This window comes from Emydura macquarii, unplaced genomic scaffold, assembly GCF_026122565.2.
Source record: "Emydura macquarii macquarii isolate MOO-44397 ecotype Brisbane River unplaced genomic scaffold, CSIRO-AGI_Emac_v2 contig_691, whole genome shotgun sequence".
Classification (NCBI taxonomy): Eukaryota; Metazoa; Chordata; order Testudines; family Chelidae; genus Emydura; species Emydura macquarii.
Window position 1 is genome coordinate 897,322 of NW_027130828.1, and position 19,675 is coordinate 916,996.

Consider the following 19,675-nt stretch of genomic DNA (forward strand, 5'->3'; position numbering starts at 1 on the left):
TCACAAAAGGCATACAACAGTGTCTGAGCTCCGGCTGTGCTTGTCTGGAACAAACACCTTGTTTGTGTTGCCAGCCCTTGCTTGGCCGTGGCTGTGTCTGCCACGTGTTCAGTGAAGCGGGGATAGTTAATTATCGGCTAGCAGGTAAGAGGTGCTTTCTCTATTTTTTTTTCTAAACCTGTATCCCAGATGATTTATGCCATGTGCCATCTTTGAGAGGAACACAGATCCTTTTCTGGCTGACTCGGCTCTTTCTTGCCCTGCTTGGTATTTACCCCTTTGGGAAGCAAGAAGTTACAAAAAGGGGGTTTACTTTTCATGGGAAGATGCACGTGAGAGTTCGGATCTATCCTGGGTATGCAGTGCTACTAGCCCAGAGAACTGGAACACGCAAACCTTGCCACGAATTTAACTAGACTCATGCGTCTGTTACCTTCTTGCTGCCGATGGACCATCAGAGTGGCACACAGGGCCTTGTGGGCATATGCCAGACACTTCTGAGAGCTTAAGAATTTGTGCATCGTGCACTTAGTCTTATGTGCGAATCTGCAGCGCCTGAGCCTGCGCCAGCTGTCACAATCAAGGAGTTAAAACCCCCGACCATACCAGCCAAAACCAAGTTCAACATGCGGGTTAATTTAACACGTTTATTTAAGAATGGGCCTGATTTATTTAACCTTTCCCAACTCACCGCTTCTTTAACCCTTTGTGAACCCATCCTATTATCATTTCCATCAGCTTGCCAAGTTGTTCCTCACTAAGTTGTCTCCATGATGAGACATAACTGTATTGGGATGCCTCTTCACATGATAATTATTGTCTGCAGAAAACCTTGGTTGCCAGGCAATATTTATAACTACAATATTATTATTTATCATATTTTTATGCCCTACTAAAAGACTAATGGATGTTCAAACTTCAGCAAGGGCTGTTGAGATAGTCCCCTTAATCTCTGCACTAATGAGCCTGGTTCACCTCACATTTCCACTCGTGTAGATCTGGAGTAAATACTGGCGGCAACAGAGTCCCATCAGTGTGAAACTTGCATATGTGAGCTCAGAATCAGGCTTGCTACATTTAGAGGCTTCCATCATAATCTGTTTGTTCTTTGTCACTTGATGCACATTTCAGCACACTTCTCAGGGGCTGGGCTAGGATCATAGATAATGGACTTTCCTTGGCACGGGGAGAAAATGAACTAAAGGAGGTCTTACTTATTTCAGATGGACAATGGAATGTAGCACATTTATGTCTCATGCCAAACCTAAATAAACAGAACCGAATGAACAAGACATGGTAGCCAATCACAGTCTAGGCTTGAAAGCTGGCACTGAATTACTTACAAATAAAAGGAAATGTTTTATTCTCACACATTAAAAAATTAAATAAAGCTCTATGTCTTGTAAGCACCTTTTGTTTTAATTATTTAAGATTAATACTAATCTAATGCATCCGTCCCTAACATGCAGCTTCTCTCCAGGGTCATAGACCTTTTTCAGTTATGAGATCACTGGCTTTCTCCACAAGTCTTATTGAGAACCAGTTTTTCTACGTATCATACAGTATAAGGGCTATAAACTAATGAGCAGAGCTAGAGTTATGTAGAAACAGTGTAGAAAGGAAACAAATGTTGAACGTCACATTTACATTAACTTCTCACAGTTCAAATGGCAATCTGTCCACAACATAGTATGTCATGCAGTAAGGAAGGGGAGGAGTCTCCAGTTTCTTTGATTTATTTGTCATATGGTCGACTGATGTCAGTAGCAGTGGCTTTTTTAAAAAAAAAGTTTAAATATCCAAAAGAAAGGAAAAACGAAAGGAGGGAAAAGGTCTAGCTTTCCACACAGCCATTTCCTTGACAACGATGAGCGCAAACCACACCAAAAGCTGCTGGACAGCTGGGTGTTCCGTTCCTTCCATGCTTTGCTCTCGGCCTGCCGCAAGCTGGATAATCGAGGGGATGTGGGTTGGGGGCGGGGGGAGGAGGCTGGTTGGTTGGCTTATTTATTTATTTATTTTAGTGTCTGGTCCTCCTAAAAACGCTCTTGGCAGTCCAGAGGTGGCAGGAGTCACTGTGAAGGAAGAGCTGTAGAGTCTTGCTAAAGACAGGCCAGCTGTTTGGTGGGTTGTTTCTTATTTTCATGAGGCGAAATATGAGCTCTGCATAGAGTACAGCCTGTCAATGGGGTTTCCTACTCTAGCCTGCATGGAGTTAACTTCTGAGGAGGCAAGAAAACAGTCGCTCAAGCTAGTTAAAGAGGTATCACTGTCGATATCATGAAAAATGGAGTCATTTCCTGTAAACGAAACGGACATATTAAGCTTGGTTCTGTGCAGAGAGAGAAATAGAGTCAGGGTTCGCAGACATTACAAGGAACATTGTCTGTTATAAGTGAGAGCAAAAGCTAATACATTGTGCTTTGTTTTCCTAAACTAATATAAAATAACTTCTCTGCAAGGGTCTGCTCTATAAACTGGAGATCACAGTCTAGGACTTTTGCTGGCTTTGATACTGCACAGACGGAGGAAATCTGCCGGTGCTTCATTTATGTTGCTGTCACCAGCACGTAAAAACCTTTCTTTAATTGATATGAGCAGACAGTCAACAAAGAGCAGAGAGGACCACGCACTCATCATAAGCTGGTGCCTTGCATTCCACCAACAGAAACATTGGGTAGCTAATTAATGCAGGGTCAGGCCCTCAATGCTGTCGAAAAGTGTTCCTCGCCTAGACACAGTGTAGTGAAAGTCGTATCTGCAAACGCAATGGAGTTTTGTTTTGGAACAGAGACAATACAGCCTTTTAGCTCCTTTAGTGGCTGAAATGTCAACTGACCACCTGTGAGGGCACCAGAACGTGCTCTAGTGGCATTCAATTGAAATGATTGCATTGTATTTCTTTGGGCTTGATTTGAGACACAGATCATTTCTCTAGTGTGGATTCCTTTACAGAGCTGGGCAAAATGCTAGCAACCAAACCTGACCCCTCCAAAGTTCATTTGGGCTTCAAGTTTCTTTATGAAATACATTTGAAATTCAGACTCCTCTGTTTCATTTGCCAAACTGCTCAGTGCACATGCACCTCTCTGCAACAAACACAACAGCACACAGCAAAGTCTGCTTTCCTCCTGCTGCTTGCACTTCATTTCAACTAGTGTTAGTGAGAGATGTGTGTATCCATCTCAACATCAATGTGCCCCTACTTCACAGAAATTAAAGGGACATAACAGAGCCCTTATGGGCTAAAAGGGCAATCGCTACAGTTTGAAAAATCCTCCTAAGTCATATTTCAATGCTAGCCTGTAATATCCTCCAAGAGCCATGAGGCTTTCCACATTCATGTAAGCACTAGCAGTACCATGTCAAAGATGCCATCTGATTACGGCTAGCCATGTGATTGGTGGGAAAGGGGCATAAGCCAGTAATTATCTAGGTCAGAGAGCATCACATAAGTCCGGAAGGGAATGATCTGCTCTGGCACATCTAGCAGCAAGACAAAAGCTGCTCTTTAACAAATCAGAGCTTACCATTTTAGGAATCTTACGGAGATGGTTATTTTTGCATTTTGGGACCAAGAGATTAATTCCCGCTAATAGAGCATGCTGCAAAGTGCCTCCTTTTCCCGGAGCTTTAGGAGGAAAGGGAAGGACTGTGAGAGTGGGGGAAAGGGAATAATGGTCATTCTTGGCTGACTCTGCTGGGGTGGGGTAGAGGAAACGTTTCTGGATTTGTAATTTCTCAGAACTGTATTTTGAAATATTTGTTCCAGGTGTCTAGAGCCAGGGACAGGTTTTCTCCTCCCCATTTCTGTGCAGATAAATAAATACAAATAAACCCATGCTGGTTCAATATATGCTGTAGTACAAATCCCAGAAAAAATACTGAAAAAATGAACCTTTAGAGTCTGAACTGACACACAAATAAGTGCTGCCCCCAGTGTGGTGGTGCGTGGAGAGCCTTACCATAGGGGTTCATGTGGTCGCCTGGCATTTGTGGAGGGGTAAGACCTTGCTGGAATGGGTCCGTGCCATAACTGCTTTGATCCATTGCTACAATCTGCTGCTGTGGTGGTGCAAGTGGTGTGTAAGATGTCATCATCCCTTCCATTCGGTTGGACATTACTTCTGCAAAACAAAGAGCAGAACCCATTCAGAGCTGAGCAAGGAAGCAGCTCTGGGAAGCAGCCCGACTCAGATTTATACCCTGTCACTGCCCACGTCGTGCCACATGGGAATGCAAGGCCAGAGTGAGATGGAATTACGGAAACATCTACTATCGTGAAGACACTCATTCCACCAGTGGTGTCAGTGCGGGATGGGATTAATACTGATGTGTTACAGGAGTCCCTGGCCTGAATCAACCATTTATTAGATGCCAGGTGGCCTCCAGAGACGACGACTGTGGTTTTGTCACACTGTCCAGGCTCTTCAACTCTTTCTACAGCAGCATTACTCACCTTGGGAAAATTCAGCAATTCAATCCCACGTTGTGGGAAGAGAACCAAATAGCTCTGACCCACTTCAATCAGATTTTAAAGGAACGGCAAGAAAGCCTGGAGCACCCACTGAGCTGGCCAAGTCATCCTGTTTGTCCCCAGAGTTCGGTGCTGAGCAATACCTGCCCGCGGGGGGCTAATGTTACAGAACAGAACTCTGTATGTGTCACACAGGCAGAGCTAGGCAGGCAGCAGTTCGCTGCTCCACCACTGCCACTTACTCTGCTGGAACTCTATTCCTCTTCACGCTGGGATTTCCTAATGGCTTTTACCCTGCAGGACATTAAGAGCCTGATTTCCAGCACAGCTCAACTCTCATCTAGGTAGCAAAGCGAGTGGCCAGATTTCCCACACAGCTCCTTTGAAAATCTAGTCTTGATTGGGCATGCAGATCAAGCGAAAACTGGAGCCTTGATGATAGGTTCTGGTGCAATCAGAAAGGCATCTTCTTCCATGGCGTCTGCTTGGTGATTCCTAGCTCCTGGAGCAGGAGGCAGAATGAATGCTGCTAGTTGTCTCCCTTGAATCAGACGTTCTCTCAAAACCCTGACCAAGGCTCTGACTGGGAGAATGATTAGACTTCCTGCTCAATCAGCTTCATCAACCTTCCATCACTCGTGTCTTCTCTCTGAGCAGACTGTATGCACGTTGGGGCAGGGAATGCCTCTCCAAATGTGTGCCCAGAACCCAGCACAATGGGGTCCTGATACTGCCTGGTGCCTGTAGTGCCCCAGCAGTGCAGATAAACAATAATAAGGAGAATGTGCTGGATGGGAATGGGAGTGAGCGCAGTGCACAAGGGAACAGCTCAGAGGCCAGGCTGCTGTTCCAGTCCAGATGAGAATCCAAAGACAGCACACCTGCCCAGGTTAGCACTGTCCTATTGTGCACGCTAACCCCACTGGAACAGACAGGTCAGCAGGACCGGCTGCAATCACGAGGTTTTGTAAATGCATGTAAATTACCCACTATCCCTCCTGCTGCAGTCTATTCACTGTGGCAACCCTGAGAACAGTATTCAGGGCAGCTTCTTCCACCGCCTGTAACATGGTGCACAGTAGCAGCTCCCATAACCTGCTCACGGACCATGGGCCAGGCTCTGAGGTGCTTGCTCAGTTTTTATTCTGCGCTAGGAAGAAGGTGGAGACTGGAATGGCTCAGGAGTAGGTTGGGGGATTCTGATCGCTTCCCCTTCCCATCCCCCTGCAGCATCCCCAGAGAAGCAGAGCAGTTCCATGCAGCATCCCCAGAGAAGCAGAGCAGTTCCCTGCAGCATCCCCAGGGAAGCAGGGCAGTTCCAGGCTGTATTTGCAGCTCTGTACAGTTTGCTGCCTATGGGTTCTGAGCAGCTGCTGCTAAGGAGCCACAAGAAGGTGGGGGCGCCTGTCAAGGGGCCAGGGCAGGGAGGCAGGGCCTCCCCATACTGCAGAAATGGCCTGTGGATCTCTTAGATTGGAGGTGGCCCTCGCGCCCTTTTCTGTGGCAGGGGAAAACTAGTCTGAGGCACCACTTGAGGGGAGTCCCCCAAGCCCTTCACTCCAGCAATTTGACAACAGGGAGGGCAATGGCAGGGACCTGCCTCGGGACCCAGGGGGGCTGGCCCAATGGTAGGACATGGGTATAACCCAAGGGCCTGGCCTGTGTGGATAGCTCACGGTGTGCCAACATAAGGTGCTGTCATCTGTATGTACGTACACATGCTTCTCTGTACCCCCCATGCTTTACACACTGTTAATGGAACCAGCACTCCACTGTCGCACTGCAGAGACCCTTCCCTCCTCCTCGCAGCCCTCGCCGGCAGGCTTTACCTTGCCCTAGTCGCTGCGAGTTTTGCTGCTCCTGCTGCTGCTGATGCCTTCGTGCTAGTTTCTTCATCTGAATAAAACAGGAAAGAGAGGATAGTCTCATGGAGCGAAGTGACAAGATCCGGTTTAGTTACAAACACTGTGCAACTGTCAACTCTACCTATAGCGGGTATGTATATGCAGGCACCCCTCCCTTCCAGGGATCAGTTGTCATTCTTGAGCATAGAAATCTGGGTTTGCAGTTCCATATTTGCATATACAAACTGGTCCTAATCTAGCATTGTTTTGAGCATCCTAATCTAGGCGCAGATGTCTGAATATGGACCTTCCTACATGAATGCAGTCTGTGTGGCACATGGAAATATATGCGCATGAGGAGCCCAAATGTCACAAAAAGGTTTCACAAAACCTAATTCCTTCCTGGTGATCTCAGTGACACAGAGCTTTCAGTGAGAGGGAAAAGCTGTGTATGGCCAGGAGGACTGGACATGTGCTTCAGGCTTTACTTTTGAGATTTTGACAAACAACTTACCTTTGCTCTTTGGTTCTGAAACCAGACCTGCACAACTCGCACACTGAGTCCTGTTTCAGCTGCTAGTGTTTCTCTGACCTATAGGAGGAAATGTTTAAAGAAGCATTAACTTATACCTAAGTAGGTGGGTCAGGAGAAAGATTATTTGGGTTTTTTTTTTAAAACTGTGAAAACTATGAAAAACTGATTTGCAAATTCAGCTAAGAATAAAATTTTGATATTTTGGCCAATAAAGACAATTTCTCTTCTGAACAAAGGCAAATGGCAGTTCCGTCATATCACACTTATTCCAAGTGGCACATTTTTTATAGGTGCAGGCAAATGTCACTTTTTCACAGTGAAGACACACTTCAGAAAGCAAAACCCCCCCCAAAAAACCTGAGTGGAAACAGCAGAGGATGTTGCCAGTTTCACCAGTGATGCAAATATTTTGTCCCACACTCCTACCCACTATCAGTGATTAACTACCATGGTTCTATTCTGTAGAGCCAGGCCTAGAGCAATGGCTGCAGGAATGGAGATGCACTCATCTCCTTGGAAGAGCAACTGCTTCAGTGCTGGATGGGCCGAATGCTTCCTGAGACTCTTGTGGTCAATAACCATTCCATGTTTTACAGCCACCTTTTCCTTGTGTAAGAATCTTCCATTGGGTTTGGTGTTGTGTGGAGTGGGCTATCAGCAAAAACTCCAGATTATTTGCAGTCTCTGCTGAAGAGCCTACCTTCCTACAAGGCTTTGAAGACACTTCAAAGGATGCTTTGAACGCTCTTCTCTGCTGTGTTGTTAGTATTGTCCTTGGTCGTTTGGGTCTCCTAGGGTCTTTCCCATCATCACTCCCTTTTCCTTGGTTTGCTTGGCCTTTGGTTGGTTTAACATCTCCATCCTCATCTTCACTTTTAACTGTTGAGAAATGAAAACTATATGAATGTTCCATTTGGTTTGCTAAGAGAACAGGACTTTTGACATGCTGTATTAATGTAGTATTAATACACTCCTTTACAACAATGAACTCGGCTATTACCTTTCGTTTGTTTTAAAACTTAAAATGAATCGTCAGTCAGATGATATCATGTTAAACAGGACCTTGGGCATAAATCCAAGTCCAAAATCCAGCAAGCACATAAGTATGTGTGTAACTTTAACTGAAGTCAATGGGTTTACTCATGGGATTAAATGTCCTTAAACGTTTGCAGGATCAGGCCCTGTGTGATTATTCTACACAGTTCATTATATGACTTTTAAAACTATGGTTACCTCTAAGGCTGCAAAAGAAAGAAATTTAAAACATAAATGTTATTAGAAATCTACAAGTTCTTTTAATCAAATCTATGTAGTTTAAAACTGGTTGTTTTTAATATTTTTGCAGCCCCAGAGATAACTTTAAACATATTCCTTGTTTCCTCATTTCTGCATATTATGGAAAACCTCAAAAATCTCTCTCACTGCACGACACATATGCGAGTGTGGTCATGTGCATGTTCCTCTATGGATATGCATGTGTGCGTAGGCATGGGTCTGTATAAGTATATATTAGATTCTGACAATGTGTATTCCTAGTGTTAATCTATCATTTGTATCTTCTATAGTTCTAGTTGAATAAGCTTCTGATCTGATAATGCAGTGTGCATTAGTGGTTAGAAGTGGGAAATCCCAACTCCCATTGCAAAGGTTAATGAGTAAGTGCATATTTTTGTCCTGGTTGAAATAAATTTTGGCCACAGATAATGAGGTGGACACAGAAGTTATCATTTACAGCAGTCAAATGGGTCTATTTTACATGAATTTCACAAGACGATTGATTTTCATTAAGAAAACATTAATATATTATTCTGGAGATCTTTATAATTAAGATACACAATAATTTTGATATCACATTTGGGGAATTAACAAGTTAGACTTTTAATTCATTTTAGGAGCTGATTATCATGCAATCTATTCACCTTTTAGTTTAGTAGGCATCTTCTGTAGAATTATTAAAGAGAAGTCCTGTCATTTCAATAACTGTGGCCTTATTAACTTTCCAGACTGCCACTTCGATGGGAAGATTTGTGAAGGTTAATGTTGCTCATTGGAGTTATTTTTGTGGCCGGTGGATAACTAATTGATTGGAGAAGAACGTGTACTCCACCAGAACTGTGTGAAATCATTTGCACTCATGTAGGGGATGGGGCGCTTTGAGCTTTCACTGTTTCAAAAAATGGAAGGAAAAATGTCTTGTGCTACTTGCTTTGCTGGGTGGGAGGGGGCTGAGTGTTGGCATTCTTTGTCAGAGAAAAAAATGCTTCTCACCTGGAGATGCTATGGTGTGTATCATGGGGAAGTAAAGCTGAAACCAAATGCACGTCATACTTCCTTAATAGCCTACGGGCCTTGCTGATTTGATCATGACACACAAGGAGACTCTGGCTGGGAGGGATGAGTGCATCGATGTCAGCAGTAAATGTTAAATGAAGCTAGCTGACAGCTGGCAACCACTGGGTGCTGTGAGGCTAACACTGAGCATGGGAGGACAGGCGGGACACCATCCGCATTGCTGCTATATGGCAGAAGGTGGATGAAGATAGGAACACATATGTATTGAATACTAGGGACTGAGGATTTCAATGGGAATTTGTCTGAATAAGGACTGAGTATACCTGAGTGAGTGTCACAGGGAGAGAACGACCTATTTGAAAAGCAAGCAAGGAACTGACATATACCAGATAGATACATTCTAGTGGCCATATTTGCTAACAGGGAGGAGTTTGAAGGCCTACAAATATGGTCTGGCACTAAATAAAACCCAGCTCTAGGAACGGCTTGAGAGCTGCACATCATGCTGAGACAGCAGTGACCTTTGCCTCATGACATTCCTGACATGGAAATACAAGTTTTAACAACGTGGTGGATGTGGCTGTCACAGAAAAGACCAAGACTAAGAACTGTGCCTAGTTAAAGTGGGAATCATATGTTTTCCCATAATGTTGACGCAAATATCCATGCTGCCTGCACATTTAATGGAATGATCATCGCTGCTTCTTCGACATTTTCTCAGGAAAGAAATGAGCGGTTCCAATGACTAGCAATGATTTGTCCAGTGTCTCGAGCCTGGGAGTCAGACATGGCACATCAGCAGTGCCGGGTTTTCAAATCATTATGAATGAATAAGGCAAGGAGGAATCCCATGGCTTCGGGAATTGCAAATGCCAGAGAGCCTGGAGCCTGACCTCTGCTGAGACCAGCGTTACAAGCACTTGAATGGGGATCAAAGGATGACATATTCACCCACTCTTCTCACTGTCTGGTGCTGCTCCGTTGGCTCAGGATGGAGGGCAGGCAGGGTTGCTTCCTCCCTAGAAAATCTTTCTTGGGAATTTGATGGGGAGAAGGGAGTAGGCTCCACCCCATTGTAAGTCAGGATGCAGAGGCCAACCTATCAGCTACTCTCAAAGACGTCACAAGGGGACTGTGCATTGAAGGCCACTTGGCTTTTTCTTCCAGAGGACCACTAAAAGGGAGGCAAAAAAGGAAGGGCTTTCCCAGACCCAGCTGTGGGAAGCAGAACAGAGACTCATAGCACGTGGGTTCAAAAGCCTGAATATTTCCCAAGTACTGGGGGACAGAATCACAAACATCCATATCTGAGGGCTCAGGCCAGATTTTGTAAAGTAATAACATACTCCATGCAGATTTGGTTGTTTGTCTGTTCCTCTTCGCAGTGCTCAAATCTTTTGGGGGTGAGAACACATGGTTATGCCGCTGGCCCCATTTCACTGCTGCTAGTGCAATAACAGAAGCAAAGCTGAGAGAATGGGAGATGTCTTTTTAAAAGGTGGGCTGAACTAGCCCAGCTTGAGAACCATTCCTTGTGTAGCAGGGAAGAAGGATTCCCTCCATGGAAGGAATTACAGGGTGAAATTCTCTGGCCTGGGTTATGCAGGAGCTCAGACCAGATGATCATCAAGATCCCATCTGGCCTTAATATCAATGAATTGATTAGAAGAAACTGAGACACCTGAATCTCTCTTTCTGCAGGGTGGACACCATTGCTCTGTGGAGTAGGATAGGACATGGGATCATCATTTTGGTCCAATTCAAGTACTATTCAAGTTTCTCTGGTAAAAACGACTGTTTCTATTTCTGTGACAGATACCCACCCAGGCGTGTTGGAGTAATTCTCTGGAACGCCACTTTTCCTTGTCTTCAGTTTTATTTCAAACATTCTGATATTTCACTGGGCCCTCAGAACTCATATTTATTCTCCTGCAACTTTAATGCTGGCAGGGAAATGCCATTTCGGGAAGTGTCTGCATGGTGAGCTCTGCATGACAGAAGTGTTACGGCTCTAGGTGGCGGTATATGGAGGGACACTGTCTCAAAATGCCCAGTCTGGATTATATTTTTGTATCAAGTCCTTTACGTGAACCCCTGTATCCTGCCTTGACAGGCTGCAGGACTGTCTCCGTGCGTCTCAGAGCGAATGACTCAGGCACAGCTATTGCCAGTGACACAAATGTCACAACGGGAGCCCTGCGCTCAGCTCTCAGGTTCCTTCCAGTCCCTGACATCTCAGTATTGCACTTGTGGCTTTTCTTAGTGTTACCATTTGTGACTGGCAGAGTGAAACTTACCCCAGACAACTCTAGGAAATCACCTCACACCTCACAGTCTATTTTGCAAGCCAGCTGTGTGTATTCCTCACGTTATACTAAATGTATCACACACCCTGGCTGGATGCTCGTGTACGGTAAGCTGTCTATACTCCGGAAATATGGGTGTATGACACAACCCAAATCCGTTATTTAAATGGATGGCAAGACTCCCACTGACATCATTAGGCTTTGGGTCAGGCCCCAGGTAACCAGAACCAGACAGATGTACCCATTCCTGGTTTTATGCAACGATATCTCTTGTTTGGCTCTCATAGCTTGTGCATTATTCTTGCCCTCCACTAAGATGGTAAGCACCATGAGCAATGGCCTGAAGCTAAGGAAGGAAAGATCTGGGGCAGCTCTTATCAAGCAGTAATTCCCAAGAGCAAAGGGGTGGAGTCTGAAAGAAAGAACACATGGGTGGGACTGACATAGTGAGTGGTCTGCAAAGTCAGACTGAACTGGTGGCCCTGTGGCCTGTTCTTCCACTGTCTGTGAGTCTACGGCTCAGGGTGGCTTTTACTTTTCCACCCCACTTTCCTGTCCATACCTGTCAACTGGACCAGGTGCAAGAAGCACTCACCTGAGTCTGAGTCATCGGGGCTGACTGAGCTTAGCAAGTCTTTTTCTTTTTCATAGTCGCTTTTGCAGAGCAACTGTCCTTCCTTCAGAACAAATTCATCTCCTTTCCTCAGTTGTCGCTCACAAACACAGCAACAGAAGCAGCTTAGGTGGTAAACACATTCCAAGGCTCTCATCACAAACTCCGTTGGGGCGATCTTTTCCATGCAGCCGCTGCACTTAGCAGCAAACAGCCTGTGAGAACGGAAGGCAGGAAGGGGAAGTATCAGGACATGCACTGTATTTACTGAAACACGAAAAACAGGCGGAGATTTTAATGTAACTGCAAGTCAGCCTGCCGCATGGCTTAGCACGTTGAGAGACTTATAGCGGCCGGGGAACCTCAGTAACTTCACAGGGACCCAACATACTTGAATTCTGAACCCCTTTGTTCTAGAAATCTCCTGAGCTCTAGTTTCCTCATGAGATTTCCAGAATATATTTGTTTTGCTTGGGTTGGAAATATCAGACGAGCAACTCTGTCTTCGTCTGTGTTTGTTCCTTCATCAGGGGATGAAATCAAGAATTCCAGAGCACAAGAAACAAATGGAACAAAGTTACCCAAACTCTTTGAAAGCTCTAAACAAATTCAGTTCAGTTTCCCTTTTGGAGGAAGGGTTGAGTGACACCTTGTGATACCCGCACTAATCCCTAGCCCAGAACCTGTGTTCTGCACTGATGCTATCACTAGCCTGTGCTAATATAATCATTTCTGTGGCGGGGCATAACTGAGCATTGAAACAAGCATGGGAACCTTCCTTTGTGGATGGAAGGGCACTATTATCTGAGCAGGTGAGTGTTCATTTTCACACTAACCTGTATCAGAGGAGGTAGTTCCTTTTTGGAAGGATGTGAAATCCCCCCTGGCACCGCCAGAGGCACTCAGTGTATGACTTGCTAACCCACCACCATAGCCACAGGCTCCAGAACCCGCACTACATTTCAGACTGGTTTTATGGAACCCTCGTACTCCTGCCCCCACTCTCAGCAACTGCTAATTTTCTAAGGTGACGCTTGAGTCATTTAGTTGAGTTTTATTTTGCTTCTCTAATGGTAATTGGGAAGCTCTCCAAGGGAGTTTGCAGGAAAGGTGCTGTTCCAAATAAAGGTGAGTGATTGCTTCATTTCCTGTATCATACAGCGTGCTCGATGCTTTTCTGGGAAATATATCAAAATGCCAGGTAAAGTCTTGTAATATTTACATGTCTCCAAGGCAAGGAGCAGTACGTAGGTATTTATATAGTAGACATGCTCTGCTCTGCTTACAGGGAAAAGAAAAATGTGTCCTTCAGGTTTTTTTTCTTTGTTTTTCAAAATCACCACCATTCAGTCACAAGTCAGACGGGCTCCTTTTCAGGATGCTAGATATGTGCCTCGTGCGCCTTCATTTTGTCTGAGCTGAGGAAATACAGCAAAATGGCAGCGACTCGTTCCGTAGTGAAAAGGCGGGGTCAGAGTACAGGCCAGGAAGGAAGGAGCACTTTAACATGGCTGTACATTGTACGGGCCTCACAAACCCGGCCAACAAACTCCTCTTTGGATACGTAATGAATCAAGCCTATTAAATGGAACCCGATGCCCTGGGAGCCTCTGGGACACCTCTAGTAAATAAGGTCATTTTATTTCCTACAGTATATTGGATTTTCCTATAGCTGTTTTTGCTGCTAGATGCAAACTATTAACAGAGAGAGAAAATCTGACCATAAATTTGTATCAGTCGACTTGACAACATTATAAAAAGGCTTTAGCTGGTAATAGCTGGGAAATAGTTGGTACATGTGCATAACAAAGTAGCTAAAAAACTTAAAAAAGAGCAAACAGTTCTAATGGCTTTAAAAATGCTTTTATTTAACTGCTTAAATGTCTTTGACTCAGTTGAATTAAACTTGCATCGTTTGTCTGAAGAGTGGTGTTGTGCTGTAACCTGTAAAGAAGCTGAAGATTAGCAAGTCTGGTGTGAAGGTGTCTGACGCCTCTCACTGGCATCAGTTCCTTTACACCATTGTAACAGTGAGCCTGGGCCTGCTTCTGCACAATTCAACGGATGGATACATGGGGGGACAGGACCAGCCCAACTGGTGGGAACAGCCTTTGACAGGTTCCAGATAGAACAGCCTCTGAAGGGGGAAATTTCAGCCTCTGCAGTCTCATCCTTCCTGGATTCATTTGCAATTCAAATCAACACCATTGTTTAGAGTGATCTTTAACAGGGACTTCAGAAAGTGGCCACAGTCCTGTAACTCCAGGGATGAGGATCCTTTAAAAAGCCCCCTTGCTGCTGCTGCTATGATAATTCAGAATGCACTTCAGGGAGAGGGCTGTGCTGTTAAGGAAATGCGGGTTTCAATTACTGATGTACTTATGCTGAAGCTGTCCATAGAAAGGGTTAAACACAAAGGGCCTGGCCCACGGGATCCCATGAAGGCAGGTCACAACAACTGCACTCAGACAGTCTCTAATGGGATAGGGACACAGACTAGCAGAGATGCTGGCTACAGCAGACACTGCTTCTAGTTCAGTGGTTCTCAAACTGTGTGTTGCGAGCCCATTTTAATGGGGTCTCCAGGGCTGCTGTTAGACTTGCTGGGGGCTGAGGCTGAACCCAAAGCCGGAAGGTTTCAGCCCTGGGCAGTAGGGCTCAGGTTACAGCCCCCTCTGCCCAGGGACGTGGGACTCCGGCTCAGGCTTCAGCCCCCTTCCCAGGGTCGTGCAGTCTTTTTTTTCAGAAGTGGCTCACAGTGCAATGAAGCGTGAGAAGTGCTGCTCTAGACACACCTCTCTGTGTTGCAGAATAGACCCTGAGAGCCACGTGACAAACGTGCAGCTGGTAATTTGGAGCTCAGGGGCTTCCAGGTGAAAAGTGCTGGACACAGGCAAGGAAAGGGGACATGGCTGCATGTGCTAAATGCAAAGGGACTGAGACCAATAGGAACAGAGACGGAAGCTTTCTTTGGTGACAGGGCGTGAGCTGGTGGTGTCTTAGCTGGGGTTTTGCAATTGGAATAACCTGTGTGTAGTTTTGGCCCTCCATGTTCCAGGCAAACAGGACTGCTGCATGTTTTGTAAGTAAGCAAATCACACTAGCTAACACCTCAAGTCTGTGTCACTCATTTCTCTCCCAATGGGAAATTAACGCAGTCGAAAGCAATGAAATCTACTACCACCCAGTGGAAGCAGAAACAATAATGTAGTTTCATGCACAAGTAGCATCTCAATAACACACTTCACAAACTAGAGAGCAAGGCAGCTGTGGAGCCTAACTGTAAATAAGAATGCGTATAGAATAGCTTGCATTCTTTCTAAATGTGTGCTAGAAATGATCACGTTTCCCTCCCCCCTGTGTGGTGGTTGTAGTGCATTGTTCACCTGGATGCCACCTTCCATATTTCATGCCTTGGGAAGTGATTTGAGTCTTCAGGATGGAGGGCACTTTATAATGTAAATGTACAATATTAAATGTTATTTACAGGTAACCTGCTTTGCCCAGAGAGACAGTGCTTATGTAGCAAGAACGAGTCACAGCTACACGACTATAACACTAACTCACCAATTAGATTAGATTTGTATTTCTGTTTGGCGTTACTGTTTGGGCTTCACACCTTCACTTCCATTTGGAAACATAAAAAATGCCATCACCCACCTTCAGATACTCTCAACATGGGATATGTGTATAGCATTATATACACACGACCTGCAGTGAATCGGATTTAATTCCAGGATTATGAAAACTTCATTACATTGATCTTATAGAGTGTTTATAGGTTTTTCAACCCCCAGAGAATAACCCAGGGTTATGTATGTTTTTTGCACAAGGCAGTCTCACAACAGGAAACTAATCTTGACAAATGACCAGACTTTGATATCTCTGATCTAAAACACTGCTCATTAGACTGCTCGTTTTATAAACGAATGGTAATAAACCTGTTGAGAAGTCTAGGATAGCAGGAATACTTTACAGATCACCCTATACAGGTTTCAATCGAAGCAATAAATTTGAGAAGCGACATGTGGATGTTCTGAGCGGAGACAAAGAGTTTGCCCCATACTAACCACATTTGGAGAAATGTTTCTTTTGCCTTGCCATACATTTTACAAATAATTTGCATAACTCTGACTTTTTACCCCATTGCTGATTATCTCCAGCTCTCTCAAGTCAACATCAAACCTCAAAATCCTTGGACTTGTTAAAGTATGCAGAGAGTGGAAATCAAATGCCTTTATTAGAAGCCCCAGGAAATCTCTGACTCCTAAGCACAACGAAAACATTCCAAAGAAAATTGTTCAAAGAAGACAAAAGAGAAAAGCAGAACAAGAAAACCTTGTTTGGAATCAATGATTGCAAGAGTTTTATAAATAAGTTCTGTTGCCTGGACAATTCTGAAAGACAACTCGATAGTTTCTTGGGGTTTTTTAAGTGTGTTTGCATCTATGCCTGAAACATTTAGGGGATTTAGCTGAGCTAAAGCTTGGAACAATAGCCTGTTTTGTTCATTTGAGTATTGGTAATAATCACTGTGAAACAACCTTACAGTAATAGAAAGCAAACTGCACTCAGCATTTGAAAATGGTTGCACTCATCAAATTAATGTAACATACATTTTTAGGGACAATAAAGTGTCTGAGACATGTGGTCCTGTCTTTAAACAGTAGATGAAAATGTTCACCAGCGGAAGTGGCCATTAAGATTTTATGTTAGGATATCCCTGTGAAGTCAGGCTGATTCAGTAATCCTTACAAACACAACCACAGTTATATGATCCATTGTGCCTTCCTGCTTCGAGCAGAACCATCTGGTGTTTAATATGTACAACTGATTTATTATCTCTAGCGTAGTTATCGTGCTTTAAATTTGACCCTGCTCAGCTCCTGAGAATCACTGTTCTACTGTTTACTCTTATAATGTCCTAACAACCTGCCCTTTACCTTTCTGTTGCTTCACCAGAGCCCTTCATTTCCTTCTGTTTGTGGGCAAATAGATTTTAATAGTTTTATTAGAACTAATTTATTATGAGCGGAGAGATCTCAATGTGCAGTGCAAAATTTGCTGTTCAAATTAAGTGTGGTTCAAGAGGTTTTTTAAACAGGACAGAGTTATAAAAATAGGCGCTCAGTCAATTTGTTTATTTACTGGACCTCTGCAGCGAAGCGATAAACAGGACGTTATTAAGACATTTGATGTACACTAGATGACAGATGCTGCTCTCTGACTATCAGGGACTTGACATCATTTTCCTTTCTGTGTAGTTCTAACATTCTCTGTTGGAAAAAATATAACAGATAGCTATGTTTTTGTTTATGTAATAATTAAGCAAAGATGAGGGCCAGTGGCTTTGGTAAATATTGTAAACAGCCTCTAACTCTGACACTCTGTTGTGTTGACATCATTTTTGTATGTCATTGAATCCATGCCAGCCGAACATTTACTTGGTATTCATATCACATGATACAAAATACATCAGCCCTGCAGTAGGATATGCTTTTCACAACAACTGAATCTTATTGACAGAGAAACGAAATGTCTAATGATATTTCATAATATATCTCCGTTAGTCATACCTCAGGAGTCAGTCTGACACAGTCACACACTATATATGGGGGAAACACCTCACAGAGCTCAGCAAAGAACTTGACAAAAATGGAGTGTCCTATGGATTATGACTGCACATAGAACAGAAAAGCCAGTTGTTTGGTTACATTAAATTCAAATTTCAAAATATCTCCACTGTGCCAAAGCAAAACTGAAATGCTATAGATTATGGCTTGAAAAAAATTAACAATGCATTTTAAGAAATATTGGAACATTTCAAATTTCCCTTCAGAAAAAAATAATTACTTATTTTACTGAAAGCCAATTCACAGCTGAAGTTTCAGTAAAATTAAGCCATTTCACTTTCTTGAAGAACCAATAAAGTCTGAATAAAAAATTAGCCCTTTTCATAAACTTTTAACACAAATTCATCTTTTTATAGAATAAAACCTGAAAACAGCACTTGCTACCCACTCCCCTAGTCATAAGTATAGGTCAGAGTATCAATCGGAGATGAACACTAACATTAAAAGCCATGTTCCAGTATGTATTTGACATGTACATCTCAATAATTGTTTGTAACGCGTCTTAACAGCAATCTGGTGTTCTTTTTTCCACCAACACTTCAGTGAATATCTAATTTGTGTTGTCTTAAGGACCATATCATTTGCCTGTCAATCCACGGCATGTAAAGGGATATGTAAAATAATAAAAGGCAGCATGTGTGTCACATGATGGGTGAAATCCTGGCCCCACTGAAAGACAATAGGAGTTTTGCTATTGATTTGAGTGGAGTCGTGAGTTCACCCAATGACTCCACACGCCGCACACAGATACTCTGTCACAACACGGAACCTTGTGCCATATGACAAGCTAACGTGGAAGCTGATGTGCGTGACCACTGCGAGTCACAGAACACTACGTAGCTTTGGTTCGGAACCTGTCCCCTTTGAACTCAATGGCAAAACTCCCTTTGGCTTTAAGGAGAGCAGCATTGTGCTCACTGTTTAGATTGTAAATTCTCTGGGGCGGGAACTGTGTTTGCATGTATCCACACCGCATCCAGCCCAACGGGGCTCCCACCCTGATTCAGGCAGCTGGCCACTGCTATAATATAAAGAGTCAGTACTGAGACCTGTCCCCTTTTATCTGGGTTAGTTTTCCTACAGCAAATATATGTATTTTTGAAGATCAACAGTGAAGTAAACACACAGCTGCTGTCAAGTCTTCAACTGACAGCCCTGGAGCTGTGTATTTCTCCACTGAGCAGGTACAGCCTGGTTGGCAGCAACCCAAGATTTCCTCCTGCCCATATGCCTCATCCCTGATCTGGCATGACCAGTTTTAGGAGCTGAAGAAGAGATCCAATTCTTGTGCCCATTCGATGAGATGGCCAATAAGAGTGTCAATTAAATCCAGTTATGAGGGTGTATTTTATGAGATGGACACTTGTCAACTAGGACCTGGACTGAGACCCCCCCCAACTCATTTCACATGGGTTGTCTGACGGTAGTAGCTGTCCATTCCACACCTGGGGCTGGTTTCAAATATGTGACCATGAATTAAGAAAAACCCTGTAAACTGTGAGTCACCAAAGCACTTATGCACATGCATAATTTTAAGCATGTACATAGTTTCAGTGATTTCAACAGCACCACATGCTGAATCACAGATGTAATGAACTCAAAAGTTATATTTTTCATAGCTCTAAATTATCAGGGAAATGGAAAGTGCTTTGGAGTTTCTTGCTTCAAGTAGAAGATGGCAAATGCATTTTTTTTCTCTGTTTAATTTTCACACCCTAATTGACCACTTTGTTCTGCTGTCTTCCATCACTGTCATGCAGTTTGATTTTATGACATCTTCTCCTTGCAACACTTGATGGGAAAATTTATGAACAATCAAATTATTGCTGCTAGAAGGGAATTAAAACAATTTTTCATTTACAAAGTCACTGATATTGCTCCACTGTGCTCCACCTTTGGGAATCCAATTGCTCTTCCAAGCTACTCCCATTCCTCTTTATAGCATGGCAATTGCACTGTACAGATTATGGCTGCA

The 19,675-nt window shown here is 43.8% G+C and overlaps 1 protein-coding gene across 2 annotated transcripts in view; it reads right to left on the reverse strand.

Moving 5' to 3' along the window:
• Nucleotides 1-550: 550 nt before the first annotated feature.
• The window catches only part of LMX1B (LIM homeobox transcription factor 1 beta), a 118,812-nt gene continuing 99,687 nt past the window's right edge, over nucleotides 551-19,675 (reverse strand). The window contains exons 3-8 of one of the 2 annotated variants that reach the window (XM_067541665.1): nucleotides 12,050-12,282; nucleotides 7,557-7,735; nucleotides 6,836-6,913; nucleotides 6,307-6,373; nucleotides 3,966-4,124; nucleotides 551-2,300 (exon numbers count right to left, since the gene is read on the reverse strand). In XM_067541665.1, coding sequence (XP_067397766.1) covers nucleotides 2,143-2,300; nucleotides 3,966-4,124; nucleotides 6,307-6,373; nucleotides 6,836-6,913; nucleotides 7,557-7,735; nucleotides 12,050-12,282 — 874 coding nt within the window. In that variant the 3' untranslated portion in view covers nucleotides 551-2,142. Of the gene's footprint in view, nucleotides 2,301-3,965; nucleotides 4,128-6,306; nucleotides 6,374-6,835; nucleotides 6,914-7,556; nucleotides 7,736-12,049; nucleotides 12,283-19,675 lie in introns of both variants that reach the window. The other variant, XM_067541664.1, reaches the window with a different exon arrangement.